At 39.8% G+C, this 14091-nt stretch overlaps 1 protein-coding gene across 1 annotated transcript in view; it reads left to right on the forward strand.

Annotated features, from left to right (window-relative positions):
* The window catches only part of LOC117303357 (centriolin-like), a 35288-nt gene that overhangs the window by 13545 nt on the left and 7652 nt on the right, over positions 1–14091 (forward strand). The window contains exons 18-35 of the mRNA XM_033787526.1: positions 453–575; positions 1392–1541; positions 2014–2167; positions 3282–3389; positions 4278–4504; positions 5002–5494; positions 5934–6292; positions 6582–6635; positions 6773–6820; positions 7250–7413; positions 7993–8194; positions 8788–9059; positions 9732–9858; positions 10360–10524; positions 11048–11323; positions 12015–12232; positions 12786–12943; positions 13429–13502. Of these exons, the coding sequence (XP_033643417.1) occupies positions 453–575; positions 1392–1541; positions 2014–2167; positions 3282–3389; positions 4278–4504; positions 5002–5494; positions 5934–6292; positions 6582–6635; positions 6773–6820; positions 7250–7413; positions 7993–8194; positions 8788–9059; positions 9732–9858; positions 10360–10524; positions 11048–11323; positions 12015–12232; positions 12786–12943; positions 13429–13502 (3372 nt within the window). The remainder of the gene's footprint in view (positions 1–452; positions 576–1391; positions 1542–2013; positions 2168–3281; positions 3390–4277; positions 4505–5001; positions 5495–5933; positions 6293–6581; positions 6636–6772; positions 6821–7249; positions 7414–7992; positions 8195–8787; positions 9060–9731; positions 9859–10359; positions 10525–11047; positions 11324–12014; positions 12233–12785; positions 12944–13428; positions 13503–14091) is intronic.

Consider the following 14091-nt stretch of genomic DNA (forward strand, 5'->3'; position numbering starts at 1 on the left):
GATTTGAATTGTGACGTCATTTATTTCGGTGCGGTAAGCACCGGAAGGTTAGCATGCCATTTCGTGTGCTTATGGTTAGCAGGGCTAGGAAATGGAAACCTCACAGTAAGCACAAAATTGGCCGCTACGCAGCGCTATGAAGGTGGGCCCGGGTCAATGTCTGCACACTAGAATCCAATGGGAGACTTTTGAACGCAAGGTGGTTGCAAACTTGCCAGGTAAATTTCCATTGTTTACGCCGTTCTAAGCATATACGCGCATTTCCAAGAAAAGTTCATTTAACTAGTACATGTAAGTCTAGTGCCACAAAAGTCTCCCATTATAATGTTTCTACCATTATGACTTTTTAGAGTCTCAAAAAAATTGCTTTATTCAAACCAGTCCTTGTCAAATCTAACCCTCAACGATATAGAGTAAACTGTAAGATGTTTTGTTCGTTCTTTTATTTGCAGACCAGGGGCGTGTTACATCCAAGACAGGACCCTCATACCATGGCTGAGTTGCAGCAGCTGGAAGCGGCTCTAGCTCAAGCTCAAAGACAGATGAGAGATAACGACCAGCTAGCTGCAGATGAGGTGAGTAGGTTAACATCTAGGGACGGCGTGTCAAGGCCTATCGCCAACCTTAAAGCCATTATACACGTTTGGTACAAAAACAAAAAAGTTCCAAGATTTACAAACAACTTACAGGGTTTACAGAAGGTAATGGTGAAAGACTTCTCTTGAAATATTATTCCATGAAATGCTTTACTTTTTGAGAAAACATTAAAACAATATCAATTCTCGCCACGAAATTATTTTGAACACATGTCATGACACGAGGAAACATGCGGAAACAAGGGTGGGTTTTCCCGTTATTTTCTCCCGACTCCGATGACCGATTGAGTCTAAATTTTCACAGGTTTGTTATTTTATATAGAAGTTGTGATACACGAAGTGTGGGCCTTGGACAGTACTGTTTACCGAAAGTGTCCAATGGCTTTAAGGGGATGCAACTTTTTATAATAGTCGCATCCCTTTAAGGTGATCATCCCCTAGCTGGCATTTCCCAGGTTGTATCGTAATTTTTGTGTGATCCCTGACTGCATAACGGTTGTATGGCTTATGACTGGCACCCGAACAAAGATATTGACAAAATAGGGAAAGCAAAAGTCATGTCCTCAAGTGACTTTTTTCCCAATGTTTTCCATGTTAGCAAAGACAAAACCGATTTTCTGTTTCATATTATTTGTTCAGACACATGTTCAAGAACAAATTGTGTCAAAAACTTAACAATATGAACAATGTCTGCTCGTATGGTGATGATTATATAGATATAAATGGTCTCTAAACGGTTACTTTGGGACCAGGCTGGCAAAGCACACCTTATAATAATCATTCCTTTTCCATCAGCTCACTAGAGCGGAAGCCGAGATGAAACACCTACAAGATGAGCTTAATCGTCAGATGAGGCAGGCCAGAGAGAGAGAGAGGGATGCGGATAAATTACTGGAAGATCAGAGGAGAGAAGCAGAGAGACAAACACAGAGAGCTGTAGCTCAGGTTGGTACATCAACAAAAATAATGAACTCACTCCAGGGTAGTGAAGTTAATAACTAGAAGTCCCGTCGATCCACTAACTGAAAGTAGTAGTCCTGGGATCAAGTTCATAAAGATATTCGTAACTTAAGACTAGTCCTAGGACTCTTGAGGAGATATTAAAAACTTAAGGCTAGTCCTAACTTAGGATGAGTACCTTCCGCCCAGATATTAGTTAAAAAGCAGGACAGTTCTTTTCAGAACTGAGAAGTCTCCCGAATTCCAACAAACTACTCCGCAATAGTAGAGAAGTCTCCCAAATTAAGAAAATCTACTCCACGGTTGTGGAATATAACGCAAGACAAGTTCTCAAATGAACATAACCTACCCAGCAAGTAGATATACACGTGGTGTTATCGCACACCAAATATTCATTCATGCATGTACCTCACCATGCAATGCCTCAAATCCCATTGAATGTTTTGATTCCTTATAGGCGGAGTCTCGTGCCAGAGAACAGGCTGAGCGAGCTGGTCAAGAGCTTGCCAGAGCAGAGGTCGACATGGCAGGATTGCAGAAAGCTCTCGCTGACAGAGAGAAAGAGTTGCAGTATGAGATACAGCATGGAGACAGAGCCTCACAGACACTAGGTAGGTAGTGAATACAGACCATAGTGAGGCTAGACTAGGTTTGTCATCACAGCCTCAGTTTGGTTTATGCTGTCATGGAGTAAGAACCAGATAGATGTCCTTTGAGTGGGTAAAATCTAACTCATTGCGTTGTTCACCGGAAATCCGTTAACCGGAAATCCGTTTTTAACCCCCCACCCCCTTTAAAAAACAATTATCATAATAATAAACGAATCAGAATAATAAAAACATGAAGATAAAACCATATAGAATGCCCAAGTTTGCAGAGAAGGGCTTTTAAAATTTAAATATAAATGTATGTAAGCAGAGTATGCACTCGGAAGCTTTCACGCTTTGCGCTCAAAAGTTTTTTTTTTCATCTCTGTTTATTGCAAGCGTGCGATATTGCAGGTATTTTCCTGAGTTCTGGATTATCTTAAAATCTCTTTCAGCCTTTAAAGTTTCCTGAAAGAAGTAAAGCAGTCACCAAAGGGAGAAGGAACTTATAGCTTACAGTCCAAATCTGTAGTTTTATATTTCTGGTAATGCACAGAGACTGTAAATCTTCTGAATTGTGGCATCTGGGAGGTTCTGGGTCAAGAAAAAGGAGGCACCCAAACCAGCAAGCTACTTTTCATGAATTTTCAAATTCGTCAAATCTCATCCCTGTTTTTCTAATTAGATTCCAGTTAAAGGCAGTGGACACTATTGGTAATTGTCAAAGACTAGCCTTCACAGTTGGTGTATCTCAACATATGCATAAAATAACAAACCTGTGAAAATTTGAGCTCGATCGTTCATCGAAGTTGGGAGATAATAATGAACAAAAAAACCACCCTTGTCACACGAAGTTGTGTGCGTTTAGATGGTTGATTTCGAGACCTCAAGTTCTAAATCTGAGGTCTCAAAATCAAATTCGTGGAAAATAACTTCTTTCTCGAAAACTATGGCACTTCAGAGGGAGCCTTTCTCACAATGTTTTATACACTCAACCTCTCCCCATTACTCGTCACCAAAAAAAGTTTTATGCCAATAATTATTTTGAGTAATTACCAATAGTGTCCACTGCCTTTAAAGATTCTTTTTATAAGTGATTTCTTCTGAATATGAATGTATTTTTTTTCTTCTTCTTCAGCCGATCAGCGCGATGAGATTGGTGCTCTATATGACACAATGGAAGACCAGAAAGCTGAGATTCTTAAACTACAAGATGCACTCAATAGACTTCTCAAACCACAAGGAGGTAAGAATTCAAGAAAGAAAATGCGCCAAGTTTTGAATTGTTGACTTTATTCAGCTTTTAATTTAATAAAGATGACAGACTATAATTTCATATGAATCTTTCGTAAGTCTAAAGAAATAGAGTAAAATAAAAAAAATTGAATTTGTGAATGTTTCTTTGATTTTGTATTAAAGGCAAAGTATACCTCTGGTGTTTGGATAAATGTAGATGTATACAATAAAACAATCCTGTGAAAATGTTATTCCGAACGGTGGTTTTTCGTTTTAGAGAGTATTGGCAGACATTTTGTCCACACAGGAAGAGTAAACCAAAATTGGAGTACACAATCTGTTTTGGAATCCCTCTCTCTAAAACCACATTTCTTCAGAGGGAATTTTTTTTTCTTCAAAATGTTATACACTATCAACAGCTCCAGTCCTTCTTACCAAGTGAGTCTTTTATGATCATACATTTTTATTGGAGTAATTACCAAATGTATAACCTCCCTTTAAAGGATTACGTTGCCTTGGATTGGTCGAATTTGTCTGAAAAGCGTCGTAACCGTTTTTTTACAAAATGCATATGGGTAGAAAGATGTTTCAAAAGTAGAATACAATTATCCAAACTAGTTTGCCTCGAAATTGCGTGGTTTTCCTTTTACTGCGCGAACTAACACGGTCGGCCATTTATGGGAGTCATGGCCGACCGTGTTAGTTCGCACAGTAAAAGGAAAACCACGCAATTTCGAGGCAAACTTGTGTAGATCATTGTATTCTACTTTTACAACATCTTTCTACCCATATGCATTTTAAAAAAAAACGGTTACAAATGCTTTGTATAGACCAACTCGTCCGATCCATGGCAACGTGTTCCTTTAAGAATCGTTTTTTTTTTCTCGCAATGATTCTTTTTCAGGTACAAAACCCCCTCCGTACGATGGCGACATAAATCATCTGTTGGCAGAAATTGAACGACTTCACCAAGCTCTGCAACAACAACAGACTTACATGAGAACGAGTCCCGTCGTCCAGTCTAGTACACAACCTTTTACTGACCTCCGACCTCCGATGACCCGTGGTGACCTCCAAGCCGGGTCAAGACCTGAAGCATATAGGTACAACCCATCGCCAAATCAAGTAAGTCGAAAACAGTTTTAAAATTCGTAACTAAAGAGAGATTTCTCAAAACTCGAGTAGTGCAAAAGTTTTTTCTTTAAACGTGCAATTAATCAAAGTAGAAATAAAGTGTTTTGAGGCATCAATGTATATTTGGTTTGCAGTAACACTATGTTTATCTGCTTTGCTATGTAAATTTTGCTCTTTGGGAACTAGGTCGTGCTGTTTATTCTACTGCCGCAGAGTAGATTTCGGAATTTGAGAAACTACTTAGTTCTGAAAAGAACTCATTGCTTATTAGCTGCTACCTTGGCGGAAGTTAGGAAATGGGCCTGTTCTACTACTTTCGCTTAGTGGATCTACATGTAGGGGACTTCTCAATATTAACATCACTGCTGCGGAGTGAGTTCTTAATTGGTCTCAATTATTAGCCTGCTCTAGTCATCAGCAGGTGAGCAAGTAGTGTTTGTCCAAGATTGTAGAATTTAACCTGTGAAAGTTGTCTTGTTTAATTTTAGTATCCTTCAACAAACGCCCAGTACCCATTGCCATCTGGAGTTCAAGCCGCTACACCACATGCAAGATTTCATCCACCGCCATCCACCCAACCCATCGCCCAGCAGCACCCAACCTCATACCCAGCTGGGGTTCCAGTAGATCCCAGGTTAACCCAACACCCCCCGGCTATGCTCGACCCAAGAAACCGTCCTTATTCCCAACCAGCCATTCCAAATCCACAGGGTTTTGGCTCGGGGCTGCCTAGTGCACCACAACAAGCGGGATATCCTGGCATTACACCCCATGGAAATATAAGAGCCGTGCCACAGTATTCCGGACACAACCCAAGTGATACTCATCCACAAGCGTTCCCACAGCCAATGCATCCTGGGAATACAATGCATGCTGGGAATGCTCCTGGTTTAAACGGGCAGTCGGGCCCCATGGGAAATTATCCAACGACTTCCATGATGGGTCAAGGAGCTGGGCCTGGCTTTTTGCCAGGAATACATGGTGAGTTGAACACAGTTTCTGATAAGTATAGACCATTTGTAACCTGTGTGACCTTGAGCATTCTTGGGCCTTTCTTATGTACCAGGCAAGATACTCCACTGGTCATATGGGAAAGTTTACATTTTGTGTCATTATTTCCACAAAAATACAGTAGTTATAAAAGTAAAAGCTGTAGGTTTTGATATGTGACCCTTTCATCATATCGAAAGCTGACTAAATCAGAACTTGCAATCTCCATAAAGTATAAGATTTTATGTTTTCTTCCATTGAGCTGTGTACAAATCGTGCCTGCTGGAAGTTAAGGCTCTCAGGCTCTTTTGTAAACATGTGATGTCACAGGTCACATCGTCTATTTTTTTTTTTTTTTCATTCTAACATAGTTCCACTGGTATTTCAAACTTGTAGAGTAATCTCAGTTTGTTTGTCTGTTCTATTATAGGAACGAACGGCAACTCTCAACCCATCTCAACCACCATGACAAATCCCACCTTAACTTCAGGAGTTGCTCCCCCTGCATCTGGTCAGCCTGTCATGCCACATGTACCAGTACAGTCACAGATGGGCACTGCACCAGGGGGTGCTACACCCGGACTGTTATTGGGCAGCACTCTACCAGCACAACCCACCACAAGAAATGTAGCTAGTGGTAAAGGGGACAGTGGTCCCTCTGTTAATGTAACGGCAGAAGCAAGTACAGAGTCAGATACAGATGTTTCAACACAGAGAGGAAAGAAAGGCAAAACGGTTATTCTCCCACCAGGGGGGTTATTCTGTAATGTCCCAGAACATCATGATATGGTGAGCATTTTTAACAAACTGATGCCACGAAACTTTAAATGTACGTGTATGATTGAAGATTAAAGTTGAGCAAACCTTTCTCTATTCACTTTTTTTTTACGTTAATGAGGAGGTTTTTGATTCAAGTCCCACTCCAGTAAATTATTCTTTGTTCAAACCCAAACCATTTAAGTTTCAACCAGTCAGTTTCTCTGGTGGTTTATTACTTGATAATCAAACTCTTCTCTGTCAATTTCTTTAAGAAAAGTTTTTTTTTTTTTGATGAATGCTTGTCTCTATTCTCATTTAGGAAGATGAACTTTTACGTCTTAAGAAACTTCTGGATGAATGCAGAAAATCCAAGGTAGTACAATTTGAAAAATTTCTAAAATGAAAACACGGCATGTAGCTCATTGTAAAGTACTGTTTTGATAGACTACATGTATGCCTAAAAATCCAGATGTCGTTTGCTCAAACTCCCTTTCTCTTTTCAATCTTTAGAAGAAAAAATCCAACACAGCGTCTGAAAGAGTCAAGTCTACCCTTGAGGTGAGAGGCTTCTTACAGGATTATTGATCTATTTTAGTAAAATTTTGAAAATTTCTGCACTGAAATTTCAGTAGTAATGGCTTTTCCTGACTCGAACAAACTTTGTGGCGTGTCGTGGTCAAGCGGATAATGAGCACCAGACTCGAGCTGTGGTGTTTCTGACAGCTAATTTTCGGTCATGACACTTGTGTTGTTAAGCAAGACAATTTTTAATCACTTCGTCCTTGGGGCGGTATGGATGTAACGACACAATTCATAAATTCTGAAATGGATGAGTGTTAAAAAAAATTTGTAAGGATTTTAGTTATGGACTGTATTCAGTGCTGGACTTTACTGATTTTAGTTCAGTACTGATACTGATTTTAGTTCAGTACTGATTTTAAACCAGCCATTTCTCTGCTCACTCTTCTCACCCATTACGTCTTACAGAATGGAAATAAAGAACTGGAAGCGTTGGATCTTGCTATCCAGAAGAAGCGCGGCACGTTGAGGGCGCTCCACAAAGCGGACATTGACATCAGACGTCAAAAAGAGGAAGCGAGCGAAGAGTTGCAGGAACTCAACTCAAACCTGGACAGACGTACACGCAGGAGGTGAGCAGATATATGGCGATTCTCCTTTGAGTAATCTTCCTTCTGTTAAAAACGCCAAGAAGAAAGAATTCTTACACTTATGTTCACTTATCTTGTCTACCATAGACACGCTAGGCAAAAAATACCCCAGTTGTTTGGCGAAATTGGGCCTCAAAATATTGGGTCATATATATATTTTTTTTTAAATATTTGTAAGGACTTTATATTTGGGAACATAAACTATTTGGTTGAAAAATATAAGGTCCAAACACAAGACTTTCACTGTATTGAACATTTTATTAAATGTCTTTTAATAGTATTTGAATACTGTTCAACTAACAAGATTTTTATAGTTTTCTTGCTGTTCCAAAATTCAACCAATATTTGTGGAGATTTGAAATGAAAATTTGGAAAAACAAAATAGTAATAAAAAAACAATTCTGAAAAGAAATCTTGGTCACGACGCAAATAAAGATCTTATTAGTTTAAAAAAAAAATTGTAGATTTTTTGTTGAAATTATTGGTCGCGACCAAGATGAAGGTCGGTCACACAGATCAAACAAATAAGGTTTTTTCTTCCCTATTTCCTTAATAATTCAGGGATTTCCTTGAGGGTCATCGGCCGATAACTCCTGAAGATGAGGATTATGAGATGCGGGAGGGATCCATGGACCACCAGGACTACTTAGAAGGTGAGATAACATGTCTAGAGAAGACGCTCGTACAACGAAGAGCTGAGCTACGAGTTGCTGATAGACTCCTCCAGGAATGCCAGGCTGATCTCAAAGATGCCACCGACAAGGTATGTGCTTATATTTTGACTAGTATTAAGTTTCTGCTAAGCAATATTTGTCTGTGCTTAGCAATTTTTGTGTACTTACAGGCTTTATGATAGAGCTGCTAAGAACAAAAAGTAGCTAACACAAAAAGTTATGCTTATCAGAATGAGTTTACCAGACCCAATAACATGTCGCATGTACATTTTTTGACTGGAATCCTGCTTACTTTTGTTAGCAGAAAGTTTTAAACATTATTTACTGCTTCAAAGCAGCTCTATTAAATTGGTCCCAGAGCCTTGCATAAGGTTTGGTTTTCCGTTCCTACTGTTAATCATATCATTGGAGCTAATTGTTTTCTTGGGTTGTCATAAAATAAAATAAAAAACACTTCTCGTTTAATTTGTTTTTTGGGGGTTGAACAAAGAATTGACTAGAGTTGGATTCGAACCAACGACCTCCGGATTAAAGTGCCAGCGCTCTACCGCACGTTAATCCGGAGGTCGTTGGTTCGAATCCCACTCTAAGCAATTCTTTGTTCAACCTCAAAAATCATTTCAAAATTTTCCCAGTCAGTTTCCCTTGTGGTTTGTATTGATTTGTTTTTGTATATCTTCAGGCAAGGTCGACTGTCGAGCAATTTGACAAAGCCAACCTTAACCTGAAACAAGCCGAGGAAGATGCTATTGAGATTGAGAAACGCTCCGAGCAGGCAGCCACTAGTCTCGTTCAAGCCCAGCAACATCTTGAAGAGATGAGTAGAGATATTGAGGAGATGGAAGACACAAGGCGTAACTATAGCGATAAGATGAAGGAAGTCAATGAGGTGTTAACCGAGAAAGACGCTGTGTTCAGGGAACTGGAAGGAAAGATAGAACAAGCAACAAACAGGTAGAGAGATTCAGTAGAAGCGTTCTCCCTTAACGGTGGTCCGCTAGCCAAGTGCCAGTTAACACACAACAGGGATGAGATTGTTCAGACTTCTGGTGAAGAAAATCAGACAATATTTTTTTCCACAATTAAAAAAATTCTGCTCATTGGTCTACTTCTCTAGTGCTTTGGATACTGTTCCCAAAAGCTCCTTGGAATCTATAACCCCAGGGGTTTACCAAACAGTAGAAATGGCATCATTTTAACATACCTTTCAATTTGTATCCAAGTTTCAGACTTTTTCAATAGTAATGACTCTCACCCCTGACACATGGACGGGTCAGAATTCACTCCAAGTGGTCCGGCTGGCTAGTTCAGTGTCGATTTAAAAGTGTAAAAGCTGCCTGACTAGTGAAATGTCAAGATAACTGGCCCTGCTGGCGTGTCGCTGAAAAAGTTAGATTTTGGAATTCAGGACAAGACTTAGTTCTGAATAGAACTGTCCTGCTTATTAACTTACTACCTGGGCGGAAGGTAGGAAATGGGCAGGGACTACTACTTTTGCTTTAAGTGGTTTTAGGGGACTTCTCGTTATTAACTTCACTGCCATGAACTGAGTTCTTAATTGGTCTCAGTAATTTAAAAAATAACTTCTACATGCATCTTTTTGAACAGACCTTTTTTTCTTCACAGACTTCAGAAGCTTCAAACCGATCTCCTACTGACTGAAGAAAAATCAATCATACAGCAGGACAACGCCAGAGAACAAGATCAACTCATTTCAGATAAGACGTCACAACTCCTCAGACTACAAGAACAGGTGAAGACACAATGATCTTCATTACAGAAAGAGGCTAAAATAGTAACATCCTTTTCATCTGGCAACTCACACCTGGTATCTCCATGTTATTCCTTTTTCAAATGGTGGACTTGATTGGATCATGCACAAATCAGGGCTGCTGTTCCCAGGCAGATTTACTACTCATCCAATAAGTTTAACGACCCCAAGTATTTGAATGTAAAAACACCCGCTCATTGAAAAGGATGTCTACTTTCCCCATTTTTTTGTTGGCCAAAGTTGGAAATTCTTAAATGGAGCTCTCCCATAAGGTTGTTTGTTTGAGTAGTCATCATCACAAAAACAGGGATTGAGTCCAGCTTAATATGAACAACTTTCATAGTAAATTTAGTGGTTTGAATATTAGTTTAGTTTAGTTTTAATTCAGATGGTGTCCTCCACAGGGTTCTGTCCTGCATTGCTGTCCATAGCTCTCTGCTGTCTCCAGTTGAGTATTGACACAGTGTCTGTTTTCTTTTGAAGGTTGACGAGGAGGGCCAAAGACTAAGTGGACTCGACCAAGAGCTGGGTAGGAAACAAGCTGACCTCCACGTCTTGAGCTCTGACCTTGAATCCAACCAGAAAGAGATGGTCAGTGCGCTGCAAGATGCCGAGAGTACACTGACTGCATTAAAACAAAAAGTCAAGGTATGTCATGAAAAAAAAGTTTATCACAATCAAATTTACACGTCAAGGCAGACTGGTCAAGTTCACTGGCTCAAGTTCTGGTGTTTCTGGTCAGGTAAGTGCAGGTTCGAATCCCGGTCATGACACTTTTGTCCTTAAGCAAGACATTTAACTATTGTTGCTGCGTCCTTTTGATGGGACGTAAAGCTCTAGGTCCTGGGTGTTGTGTAACACACGCAAAAGAACCCAGTTACACTTACCGCTAAGAAAAGGGGTTTGGCCTGGTGTTACTTGCAGTGGTTGCTGAATGCACCACTGTAACATATATGGTTCTCATAATTTAAAAACTTCAAAAAACATGTCTGGAAATAAATGATAGATGATAAGCCCTTTGAGACACCAGTAGATAAACGCTAAAGAAAAACTAGTTAGTATTATTATTATTACTAAAACTGTGGCCAGAAAATATTCCAAAGACCAACTTTGGCCTGTGATACATGTACTCAATGATTGACTAAGTTTCTCAAAATTTGTCATTCTTTAGGAAACCAAAGCTTCTCTCGACAACCTGAAGCATCAGAAGCGCGATTTGCAAACATCCATCGAGGAGCAGCGGACCGCCCTCTCTCAGACTCGCCTCTCAACAGAACAAGAGGAACGCACCTTACAAGAGACTAGAGCGAGTATCGACAAAGGCCGAGCCGATCTTAAACACACCTTGGAGATGCTCCAGCTGGAGAAGACTGAAGTGGAAGCATTGAAACTTCAACATGAATCCAAGATGGCCGACTTGGAGAAGACGCAATTGGCTGCTTTGCAGGTAGTGATTGTTGCCTTCAAGCCGTACACTACAGGAAAGAGACCAAAATAACAACATCCTTAAGATGTGGCAACTCACACCTGTTGTCTCAATGTAATTCCTTGTAAACACACCCACTCATTGAAAAGGATGTATGCTTTGTTTTTGTGGCCAAACTCAGAAATTTGTACTAGAACTTGTATGAGGACCCCGGTTGGAGTCATGTTTGGGGCACTATGGATTGGGTTTTCAGTTCCTTTCTGACTGTGTGGGTTTCCCCTGGAATGATTCTCTGGAATTTGTCTCCCCAATCTAAAACTAAAATTCCCTTCCTTGTCTTCTCTCAATTGGGTTATTTGCTAGTACAGTGAAAGCCCTGGAATTAAAGGATCACAATGCCTTGGAAACCTGTTTGTTATGAAATGCATGGCTAGATAGATAATTTAAAAGTAGAATATAATGATCCACACAAACATGCCTCAAAACTGTATAGTTTTCCTTATACGTCTTGAACTAACACGGTCGGCCATTTTATGGAGTCAAAATTTTGACTCCACAAAATGGTCGACCGTGTTTGTTCGCGACGTAAATTCTAAGACTGCAGTGATAAAATTCACTTTTCAGAGAGTCCTTCGCTTCACAACCAGAATAAATGAAATGAAAGAAATTATAAAGTATTCACTTGTACAACCGTCTCCTTTACTGTCAACAGGACAAGTCTGATTTAGAATCCCTTCAAGTCACCTGCCAAGAGAAGCGCGCAGAGCTCGATCGCATCAGTAAGCAACTCACCATGCAGAGATCGGACAAAGAGCGGCTCGTGTTGGAGACTACAGCCATGGAGGCTAGAGCGTCTTCATTACATAAGGAGGAAGAAGCTCTTGAGGAACGCTGCAGGCATTGGGATGGGAAAGTTGCAACACTCACAAAGTACTTTGCAATGTCATAATTTCTTCAACCATAAACAACTTAAATTACTCCAAAATCAATAAAACTCTCGGACAAGGATGCTTATTTGATCTTAACTTTTTAGAAACGTACTGTGTGACGTAGCTAAGAGAGGAGGCTAGACTGCAATAAAAAGGCTTTGTTTGCAAATTAGCTTCCAATTCCTGCACAAATTTAGAATTTGTGCACACCTCCGATCACAAAGCTTATGTAAATGCTTTTTGAGCCAGATGCTGTAATTATTACAGCAGCTGGCTCAAAAAATTCTAAATTTGTGCAGGAATTGGAAGCTGAGGTCAAGTTTAAATCACTTCTTTTTTGTTCTCACAATTTTGTTGTAGATTTGATTTTACTTTCATATTTTTCATCTCTACGTATTGCATTCCCAACAACATGTACAATTTTCATGGTCATGAACTGGAAGTTCAAATATGCGTGAGACTTGCAAAGTCTATTAAGCAATCCCTGATTGTTTTATTGTTGACACTTAAGAAAGTTTCTTGCTGAACCAAGAATTTCATTTCCATTTTTACAGACAACATCTTGATCTGATTGACACTCTAAAGGCAGACCAAGTCAAGATGGAGGACCTTCAGAGAGATTTGACCTCTGAACAAGACAACCTGGACAAGGTCAACAGCAAGAGGGCGCTACTCACAAATCAACTTAATTCTTATAAACAGCAGGTCAAAGGTCAGTCCTCTTCAGTTGGTCGTAAATTGATTACAATTGTTTCAAATGTGCCCTCTTTTTAGACTTTGAGTGGTTGGGTTGGCAAAGTGGTATCTTTCCTTGCCTTTCAACTCTAGGACGCCTCTTCAAATCATGCCAGGAGCACTATGTCGCTCGGGTTTTCATTCCCTACCTTACTGTGTGAGTTTTCCCCTGGAATAACTCTCTGGGGTTTTCCTCCCACATCTAAAACCGAAACTTCCTTCCTTGTCTTCTCTCCATTGGGTTCTTGGCTAGTACAGTGATTATGTTCGCTTTTCTGAGAGTCAGTGGTCTTCACAACCAGAACAAGTGAAATTAAACAAAAATGCTTCTAAAGGCCGGTGTGGATTATCTGCTGATGACTATAACGACAGGATTCGAACCCATCACCTGCGATTTGAACTACAGTGTCTGCTTATGTGTCTGTTGTTTATTTGTTTGTTTGTTTGTTTGTTTGTTTCCAGAGACTGGGAAGGAATTGAGACTAGTCCGAGAGGAGCTGCAAGGAACTGAAGATCGCAAACATCATATCCAACAAGTAAGAATCCAACACAATCATACCTGCCTTTTCAGATTTAATATCTTTTCAGATTGAATTGGAGTTAATGTCTGAGATTTTTGAGATACAGGCTGCAAAAAAACAGAACAGTCCTTATTCTGAATAGAGACATTCAATGGGCAAGAGAAAAAAGTTCTTGGGGGAACAGAGGTTGTCATTTGCCTGCATGAGTAGAGATTTTCTTACGAATACTGTGATTGTTATAAGTTGTTTTAAATACATACATTATTTGTCTGTGTGGGAAGCTTTACTTGCATGCTTCTGTAGACTTGTAAACTTGGTGTTCCAAATTTGGTGTTCTCAGGCCTCAATGTTGGCAGGTATGTACAACATTTCAGATGAATTTTTGACATTTAGGCTGACCATACTGTTGCAGGCCTCAAACTAACACACATCATCCACAGCGATTACCTGTAGTGCCCTTTGCAAAGTTCCAATACCAATTTACATTAAGATAGAAGTGCCCTTACCAGAGGGAAAATGCTGCTTCTTTCAAAAGCGAAGTTCAAGACCTGGTGTTGTTTTTTGTAAGGAACACTAAATATTACCCAAATGTCACAAAGTGATA

The sequence above is a fragment of the Asterias rubens genome, chromosome 19, assembly GCF_902459465.1.
Source record: "Asterias rubens chromosome 19, eAstRub1.3, whole genome shotgun sequence".
Lineage (NCBI taxonomy): Eukaryota > Metazoa > Echinodermata > Asteroidea > Forcipulatida > Asteriidae > Asterias > Asterias rubens.